The 10,580-nt window shown below is 34.8% G+C and overlaps 1 protein-coding gene across 1 annotated transcript; it reads right to left on the bottom strand.

The window, feature by feature from the left end:
* On the bottom strand, positions 1-9,329 carry LOC102597463 (cationic amino acid transporter 2, vacuolar-like). The gene is made up of 14 exons (XM_006339141.2): positions 8,860-9,329; positions 7,231-7,432; positions 6,911-6,995; positions 5,335-5,475; positions 5,127-5,245; positions 4,948-5,044; positions 4,412-4,584; positions 4,215-4,281; positions 3,639-3,797; positions 2,394-2,664; positions 1,806-1,908; positions 1,424-1,536; positions 1,129-1,204; positions 1-562 (listed from the first exon to the last, which is right to left on the bottom strand). Exons 1-14 carry the CDS (start codon positions 9,041-9,043, stop codon positions 403-405), a joined length of 1,950 nt encoding a protein of 649 aa, XP_006339203.1. The 5' UTR covers positions 9,044-9,329; the 3' UTR covers positions 1-402.
* Positions 9,330-10,580: the final 1,251 nt, after the last annotated feature.

Here is a 10,580-nt window from a genome sequence, read left to right as displayed (position 1 = left end):
TTTGAGGAACTCAAAGAAATCTTTAAATTTATATTTCACATATTTACACATTCAACAAGTACCTCATTGCCAGAACCACACATTCCTATCACAAATATGTATACATACAAAGAAGCTCAAAGAATTAACTACCCTCTGCTGATTACAAACACTACTAAATGTGTGTTGCAATAACAAATATTTCTAAATTTTATTTTCTTTTTCCCTCTTTCAGTAGTAGAACTACAATGGGAAAAAAAATTAAATGACAACAAAGTAGAGGAAAAGAGATATGTGTGTTTCAGCATTCTGAAACATGTAGCGGATTTTTTATCAGCAGAAAGACGAAATATACAGCTGCTTCTTCAGTAAACCGTGTAACTGAAAACAAGGTTCTTTCACTTGACTCAACAGATGCATGTGTTAACATGCAAGGGAGATGGCTGAAGTTTCGTAGATTTCATCCACGTGAGTTGAAGGAACGTAAACTGCAGTCTTTAGTGAACTGTGGGTTCGGCCATACAAAGTATATATGCACGTTCCTATTACTAGCCATATGGATACACGGGCCCAAGTTTCACCACTGCAAGAAATGCAAACAGAGGTTTAACAATGTTGAGTAGTAATGGTTCGATTAAAATGATAAAGAAATAGTGGTAAATTACGAGCTGTGATTCCTGGAATTGACGATTGGTCCATCTTTAGCAAGTATAGGAAAGTGCAGGAGGAAGCAGTATACTAGTCCTACATTAGTCGAGGGAATAGGTTCTTGTCGCCTCATATAGTTTTGGACAATCCTAATCTCATGAATTACCTTCTTAGGTTGAGTTAGGCCCAAGTTCATTTTCTCAACATGGTATGAGAGTCAAACTAATAAATATTCTTGATTATCCAACGTTGGGCGCCTGTATTATGTTGTTCATGCTCTGGATATTTAGACCTGAGTGTGCGGATGGTATTAAAGTGTGTCATGTTGGTTAAGGGAATGGGCTGTTTTCTCCTTGTTTATATGAGTGTTGGACAATCCACACCTCATAAGCTTAGCTTTCGAGATTGAGTTAGGTCTAAATTACTTAACAGTATAAACCAAAATCTGAAATATAGTTCGGCAGTGCTGAAAATAATAGCAAAGAAGTCATGAAGGCTTACCCAAGATTAATTAATAAGTAGACGTTGATGAGAATGCAGGCAATAGGCAGAAGTGGTACAAACGGACAAGTGAAACCTGAATAGGAAAAGAAAATTATGTTTTAAATTTGTCCTTGTAGATGTATAATAGCCATTACTATCGATCAAGCACAAGCAATCTAATTAGATAATTGATATGGCGATGGTCACGAGTAGACCACTACCACAAAATATCAAAGATCATTGGGATCATTGGACCTAAGCTCAAAGCCAATGGAGTGAAAGCCTTTAATCAGGTGATAATGATATAACATACCTCCAGTGTGTCCAAAGCTGTGCCTCGCATCATCCTGGTCTATGCAAGTGAGCACTATCAGACCAGATATCAGAAGCAAACCACCAATCCCGGACAGTGCGTACCTCGCAGGACTGGTCACGGCAATAAGGTACAAGAGTCAAATTTTTGTACAAGAAAATGTAGGATTTAAGACATTAACTACCTCAGCATTTGTGACAGAGACATAAAAAATCTATGTGCATGTCTAGAAATACATTCATGAATGTCTATATCCAAGTTGGCGTACAAACTTTCCTGGTATTTAACACTTATTACACATTTGCTCGCTTCTTAAACCTCCTCTGTAGCCCTCCAAATTTAAAGAAATAAACAGGTAAAATCGCAGAGAAAGAGAGCTCACTTAGACAAGTTAACAATTGAAGCAGCGGCTGTAACGATGCATACTCCAATACAGATGAACATAATTGTCCAGCCAGCAACTTTCCGCCTTTGGCTTACTAAATCTGCGACAAAATCAAGAGAAGTAAATTATAGTAGGAAATACCTACTTAGATTATTCCCTGTAAATAATACGAATATAGTGACCACATCTTTGACTCCTGAATGCAATGTAGATAACAGAGACTGGAGAAGAAGGGACGGTGCACCTAGCGAGCATCAGTCTTTTTCATTTTTTATTGTTGAATTACTCAGATGGATCATGAAGTAACTCAGGTAAGGATATATAATTTCTATATAATGGTGGGGGAAAGAGACAAAGACTATAATCAATAAACCCAAGTCAATTCTTATTGCTTTTTTCTTCTTCAGATTATTTATAGATCTGCTTTTCACCACTTGATTTTCCTATTCTTTATTTCACCATACCTAACACGACTTATCAGATTTATTTTGATCGCAATTTCTGAATTTCATATAGCATATAGCATGATCATTTCAGCACAAAATAGTAGTCACAAGAGGATGCTACCAAGAATTCAGTACTTACAGCTCAACTTTGCTGCTGCTTTTTCCACAAGAGGATGCCCAACTGAAATCTCGCCTAACAATGGAGTGCTATCTCCAGAGGTCACAGCTGGAATTTTGGTTTTATCGACATCCATATCTGAACTACTACTACAGCTACTACGTCGCAGGCTTACTGAGTCAATTGCCTCCTGATAAGAGGAGGGAACTGGGACCTTGTCTGGTGGTACATATCGGAGAATCAATACCGAAATAGCCACCATTGTAAACGCAAGAAGTGTACCAACACTGACCTGTAAGGACAGAAACATAATCAAAACAAGCAAAAACCCTTGAGTAGGAAACTAATACTTCTAAAATTTACAATGTTACATGAATCAAAACATGCTAAAATTACATCACATTAAACACAAATCACAAGCAGAGAGCCAGAGGGCATAAACATTTTCCCTTCTTAAAAAGAAAGTTATAACCATACAAACGTCAAAAAGATAAAACATCTTATTCCTGACTATTTTTTTTGGAACTGGTATTTTTTCCCAAATAATGAGAATTAAACACAAATCACAAGCAGAGAGCCAGAGGGCATAAACATTTTCCCTTCATAAAAAGAAAGTTATAACCATACAAATGTCAAAAAGATAAAACATCTTATTCCTGACTAATTTTTTGGAACTGGTATTTTATTCCCAAATAATGAGAGTTGTGAATCACTCAAAACCACACTTCCAAAGTTTACTCAACACGATTGAAAAATATGACAAATTATCATGTCATAATCTATTAGTTAACAATGAAAATCATCACTTAAGCTTACAAGGGTTTTCTCGTAATAATCATGTTGTTCGCTTAATTCTTTCCCACTAACAAAGAAGGAGTTACAAGCCTCAAAATGAAAAAAGAATGAAACAACTAAAGGATACGAAAAGGGAGATTGTTTTGAGCCAAAAACAAATGTTCATCCTAGATATCACTCTCTTGTTGTCTTTGTTCCCTCACTCCAAAACAAGGAGAACAGCACACAACAAAGGGAACAAAAATACATAAATTGATATTTTTGATGCGTTTCAACACCATATCAAACATGCTACAAGTCATATTTTGACACAAGCCTCTAATCGTTGAAGTACTCAAGACATTTCAATTTGCAGAAGATTCAGTGCCAAATAGGAAGAAAAAGGAACAAGTTGATATCACTCAGATGAGTATGGAGGACTTAACTCTGGCTTTAAATATATAATATAATACGTCCAGAAAGTGAGCGTACCATTCCTGACAACTGTTCAACATTCATGAAAAATGCTAAGGTTCCAGAAAGTAAACCAGTTGCTATAGTGCCCTTAACAGGAACTTGAGTCCGCTTGTTAACATCTGAGAAAAATGAAGGCAGCAATCCATCCCGAGCCATTGCCATAAGTATCCGCGGCTAGAATCACAAAGAATCAATGTTAATGCCAAAAGTACAAGTATGAAAAAGAATCAACTCTGCCTATCCCTCTCTCAGAGAGTGAGAACACAAGTATGTCCAATAATATAGGATGTAAAATCTAAGGCTCAAAGTGGTTATAAGTAACATGCAATCAAGTTTCCCATGTAACATGGTTGAGTATTACAATACCACCAAGACGAAAGGTTTAATTTGTTGGAGAAGGATTACAAAGTATTTCTGGGAAAGATTACAAAGTATTTAGTACAGAAAGTTATACATCTCAATAGACGTAGCAAGTCAACTAGTTTTAAACACCCCAATGAAGTTTATAGCACTAAAAATCTAATCAGACTTTGTGTCTTAAACAATTTCAGGCTAGTAGATTTCGAAATCTACATGATGCAGCTTGCGTACCTGAGGCATTATAGAACCCATCAATGTTGAGCAAAGAGAAGTACAAGCTCCAATAGTTATTATATATCTGTATAGAGATCCAGAGGAAGTACATTAGAATAAAGAATAATACAGTAAAAAGGCAGCTTCACATCAAATAGTTTAGCGTCAATCATAAGACTAACTGCAACAGCGTTAGGCCAAAAAGATTAACTTACGCTGCCCAATTAATTCCATGGCTTGCAAATGCAGAAGAGATTGGTGTATCTGGATCCATAGCATAATAGGGTACTAAACCAACAATAACTGCAGAGACTAACATGTAGAGAGAGCAGCATATTGATAATGCAAAACCAATTCCCATTGGCAGGTCACGTTGAGGATTCTTCACCTTTTTAGAGATCAAAAAGAAGAAGCAAATCAGATGGTAAATTTAAAAGTCCAAGAATCTTCAACAGGGATAATCCCTCATAACTGATACTCCCTCCGTTTCAATTTGTTTGTCTTCCTTTCCTCTTTAGTCCATTTTAAAAAGAATGTCTCTTTCCTTTTTTGGCAACTCTTTAATTTTAGCTTTTCACGTGGCATAAGACTAGAAGATTAAAGGGCATTTTGGTACATACATTCTAAATATCTTTAGTTTAAGACCACAAGATTTAAATGTCTTCTTTACTTTCAAAAACTCCATGTCAAGTCAAAACCAACCAAACAAATTAAACAGGGGGAGTAAAGTATATACAGACTTAGGTAATACCTCCTCAGCTGTACTAGCAACTGAATCAAACCCAATGTAGGCAAAGAAGACAGTTGAAGCTCCAGCAAGCATTCCATCGACTCCGTAGGGAAAATACCTATCAATCAAAGAAAGACTGAGAAAGCAGATCGATAGGGGAGGAGAATGCATGAGAATGCTTGTGCAGGACAGCCAATTACCCAACAGGAAGCTCATAGCCTGGCCATCCTGCTTTGTAGCCCAGATATCCACCAGCAACAATTACAAAAGCCATGACACATACATTTACTGAAGTGACAAATCCTTGTACCATGGTACTCTGCAAAAATGTAATTGAACTGACATTAAATGAGAGCACAAACTACAAACTACAAAGAAAGAGATGACTATTTTGGATATGAAAAATACCTCCTTGATCCCCACACACAGAAGTCCAGTGACTAGAAAAACCAAAATTGCAGCACATGGGTCCACTGTAACATTCAGTCCTGGGATTGTGTGACGAGCTAAGAAAGACGGCAGGCTGTCTGGACTTCCAAAAAGCATAGCCTGCAAACAGAGAAGGATGGCAAAAGTACAGTCACAAAGGAACATTCAAGGTGTTTTGATGGACAAAAGACTAATCTATAGAAGATTAGAATGAATTGTATAAGCCTTTTGTTTTTTTTGGTGTAAACAGAATCTGATAGGGGAGATAGTAGATTTTATAGGAAACTTGTAAAGAATACCCATCGGATGTGGGATGTAAGTTTCCAATTCATCATTTTTTGGATGATGAATTTTTTGGTGTGAATATAAAGTTACCCTTTTCAAAAAAGAAGGAACATTCAAAGTGTAGTGACATTTCAAGATAGGAATTAAGCCTCTTCCTTCATTTGGTTTGAAGGAGGGATAAACGGGCCAGGAAGTGATCTAGAATCAAAAGAGACATGAAGATAAGCTCAGATAAGTTATCCCTTTTACCACATCAATATCCACTTAAAAGTAAAACAGATAAAGCAGGTATCCCTCTCCCAGTACAAATTGTTCACATAACTAGTAGTACTATTTGAAGTCATTTACAATAATATATCCACAATCCACTAAAAGTTCGGGAGTAAACTATAACAATAAGTGAGTTCCTCACAACTAGAACCAAGAGCCGTGTTGTTTTCCAGCATACATTATCACCAGAAAAACACTTAAACACGGCTATAAACTCATTATCACCAGAATCACTTAAACACGGCTATAAACTCATTATCACCAGCATACCTAATTTTTTTTTTAAAGTTCAGGGAGGTTATAAACGAAAAACTCAAACACTTATGGATAACCCAGAATTAATCAATTAGCAGTATTGGAAAGGATGTGTGTATGACATTCAAAGTAATCTCTTGAAGTGGATGTGGAGTGAAGCCTTCTCTACTTTATTCTTTCACATTTACCATAGGGAAATAGGTTCTTGGTTGAGGTGAAAACCATATCACAAGTTACAACAGGATAAACAAAACTGGGAACATGTACAAAAGCACAATCTTCACTACAATATGGGCACATGCAGATTTCTTCTAATAGATCCCGCTTGGATTGGCTTTTGGATTATTTTTATTATTTTGGCTTAAAGCACTTCTTTATCATATCCAAACACTAAAAAAGTGCTTTAAAGTTATTTTGACTTAAAGGCACTTAAAATAAGCCAATCCAAACAGGCTCATAATCCAATTGACACTGGTTGCTCTTAAACTATTTGCCTTTCAATAGCTAATCAATTATCTTCACATAGTTCAGAAGACCTGAAGTAAAGAAACATGTTGATTCAATCAAAGCAAATTTCCGCATGATACACTAGAACAGCTAGGCCAGTGAATCTACTTTGTCCAAAGGGTGCACACATTATTTTATAACAATAAGGCAATCTCACGGAAAGACAGTTAGGCGCATTGCTTAATACTTACAAGGAACAAAATCAAATAATTCAGAAGTCAAAGAGAAAATGCTGCACCAGATTTGGAGATATGCCACGAGCAACTGCCGAACCTCCAATTGTGTACTCCAATACTAATGACCAACCAATCAGCCATGCAACACTGAGAGGGAGAGTAAATTTTATTTTTAAAAAACATAACTAGACCTCAAAAAAGTCAGAAATTAAAAAAAAAATGACAATAATTATAAGAAAATTAGGAAAACTGAAATCACAAGTCATGTCCCATAGAGAAAATGCATTATTTATAAAATCAAAATTCTAATTATCTTAATAAGTTAGCAAAAGATTTTCATCATGATATCAAAATCCGTGCACCAAGAACTTGGTGGAATTACCCCTCTCCAACGCAAATGTAAGAATAATGATAGGCACTCCCAGCTGATGGACAACGACTTGCAAGCTCCGCATAGCAAAAGGCAGAAAGAGCAGCTGCTATTCCAGCTATTAGAAATGAAATGGTGAGTGCCGGGCCTGAGTGTTCTCTAGCAACTGTGCCGACTAGAATATACACCCCAGCACCTATTGTTGAACCAACCCCTGGAAAATCAAACCACAAGGCTTAAAATATTATTAAGCTGGCTAGAACTTATAGATAGACATGCTTCATCAAGAAAAATTCAATATAAATCGATCAATCAATTGCAATTCTTCAATCTCAAACTAGTTGGAGCCAGCTATATGAATGCTATGTATCCATTCTACTCGATTTGAGAAGCGCATCTAATTGGGGACGTCCCAATAAATTCAGCATGCATTGGATTTATCATAGTTAGACTAATTTTACGTACTAGCATCCTCCTACCTTATCCAAACTTGAAAACCAGCTATGATTTATGAATCTCATATCTAGAGTTAGCTAGCTAATCCAATCTGAAACAAAAAATTGCTCAACTTATGCTCCCAAGCAATCAACACCATAAAAGTTAAAGAAAAGAATCACCCTTGAATGTTAACAGGAAAGTTAAAGAAAAGAATCACCCTCCCAATAAATTCAGCATGCATTGGATTTATCATAGTTAGACTAATTTTACGTACTAGCATCCTCCTACCTTATCCAAACTTGAAAACCAGCTATGATTTATGAATCTCATATCTAGAGTTAGCTAGCTAATCCAATCTGAAACAAAAAATTGCTCAACTTATGCTCCCAAGCAATCAACACCATAAAAGTTAAAGAAAAGAATCACCCTTGAATGTTAACAGGAAAGTTAAAGAAAAGAATCACCCTCCCAATAAATTCAGCATGCATTGGATTTATCATAGTTAGACTAATTTTACGTACTAGCATCCTCCTACCTTATCCAAACTTGAAAACCAGCTATGATTTATGAATCTCATATCTAGAGTTAGCTAGCTAATCCAATCTGAAACAAAAAATTGCTCAACTTATGCTCCCAAGCAATCAACACCATAAAAGTTAAAGAAAAGAATCACCCTTGAATGTTAACAGGGAAAAGTTGTCTAGTCTTACAATAACTAAAAAAAATTTATTGTTTTTTTGGTTTATGCCAGCTTGGGCACACCTCAACTAATTCCACAGACCTGCCACCTTCCACCGACAACAAGTATCAAGTAACTCTATCCGCCAAGGCTAGAACCTATGGGAAGATTGCATGTTGCTCAACCCACTTCATTGACCACTAGACCACACCAATAACTATTGTTTGTTGATGTTATGAGGAACTCAATTTCCACTATGAAAACACCAAGTTACCATGCCATAACATAAGAATACAGATCATAAATATTAAACTGACATATGCATAAAATGGATTCAATAACTTCATTAAAAAACAGAACTGAATGAAAAATATACTCAAAGTAACCATAAACATGAACCCCACGGGACCAAAAAACTGAAAAAATACATAACAAGCTGATCTAAAAGACAGAGAAACAAAAAAGATCAAATTTTTTTGAAACCCAATTTACAAAAACTCAAGAATCAATCATAATATTTTTACCTATAGTAATAAGATGAGGTATAGTTAAGGCTTTGGCTAATTGATGAGAAGAACCAGGTGCAGAAGATGATTTTGAATTTGCAGAATCAACCTGCTTCCTTCTTACAAGACTTTTCATACCCCCAATAAAGCACCCTCCTTTATCACCACCACTACTACAACTACCTTCACCAACAAACCCCATGATGGTGAAACCAACAACAATTTCCAAATGGGTGTTGGAAAAATTGAATCTTTTTTAATAAATACTATATCTATGAATATGTAGATGATAAAAATATGACAATCTTGGATTATTTAAAAGGGAAGAGGGTGCTTAGGTGCTTGAAATGAGCAAATCTCAAAGGCATCAAAGGATAAATTCCTACAAATTTGTGGCTTTTGGGAAAGCAGAAGGAAAATTGGGAAGATTCTGCACAAATTTTATTCTTATTTTTACAGAGAAAATCCCACAAATCCAATAAATCCAATGAAATGGCGTTTGCCTTATGCTTATGTAGGACATAACAGTAATTTTCTCAGAAATGTTTCTCCACGCGCGGAAGAGGGCGCGTGTGCTTATAAAATGAATCCTACCATCACTTTCCTTGTTAATTTTTATCCATTCCTATTTTATTTTATTTTAAAGTTGGGCTCGTAACGGAATGGAGTTATGCAGGTATTAATATTATATAGCGTTAAGTTATTCGTGTACTTTTTATTTTAATTTATTTATTTTACTTTTGTTTTTATTCTTTTCAAGCGCTTGGTTTCTACTAGTGACAGGGCGACAAGGTCATGTTGTCCAATTGAAAATCTAAGCTAAGAAGGTACGAATGAAGTGACGCCCCATGACTATTTTAAAAGAAATATCTTTTATTTTTGGACAATTCTTTAATTTTAGTTTTTCATATGACTTATTTAAGACTATAAAATTACAAGATATTTCGGTCTATCTTATACTTCCTCCGTTTCAAAAAGAATAACCTAGTTTCCTTTTTAGTCTCTTTAAAAAAGAATGACCCCTTTTTTTTCCGGCAACACTTAAACTTCAACTTTTCACGTGACATATTTAAGGCCATAAGATTAAAGGATATTTTGGTACTTTTGACATAACTTTAATTTAGAACCACAAGATTAAAAAGTCTTCTTTCTTTTCTTAAACTCCGTTTCAAGTCAAACTAGGTCATCCTTTTTTAAACATAGGGAGTACATATTTTTAGTTTTATACGACAAGATTCTAAAGTCTTTTTTTATACATATTCCTAATTTTGTGTCAAGTCAAAACTAAACAGACAAATTAAAATAAGAAAGCATGCTTATTTCAATTTTACCCTTCATAATCAATACATAAAATTTCTCATTATTTATATTATTTATGTGAAATTATAAACTAGCAATTAAATACCATACTTAATGTATTAAATTTAATGCCTAAGAACTAAACTCTATCATACTTTTGGAAGATGATTTTAGCATAATCAAATATGTCATTTTTTTCTTTGATGAAAAATATTTTCTTTAAAAAAAAACGCACATGACTTAAATAAAAATAATAATATAAATAGATAAATTAGTTGGTCGCACTCATCTTTAATAAAAGGCATTGATGGTTATTACACTTCTAAAGGCAAGTAGTCTCTATCGAATATGAGATATATATAAAGTTTGCTTAATTTAAAACTAAATGTATATGCTCAAATTAATTTATAAAAAAAATTATATATATATATATATATATA

The sequence above is a fragment of the Solanum tuberosum genome, unplaced genomic scaffold, assembly GCF_000226075.1.
Source record: "Solanum tuberosum cultivar DM 1-3 516 R44 unplaced genomic scaffold, SolTub_3.0 scf00008, whole genome shotgun sequence".
In the NCBI taxonomy this organism is placed as follows: domain Eukaryota; kingdom Viridiplantae; phylum Streptophyta; class Magnoliopsida; order Solanales; family Solanaceae; genus Solanum; species Solanum tuberosum.
The sequence above is the reverse complement of the archived record's forward strand: the minus strand, read 5'-3'. Positions and strand labels throughout refer to the sequence as shown.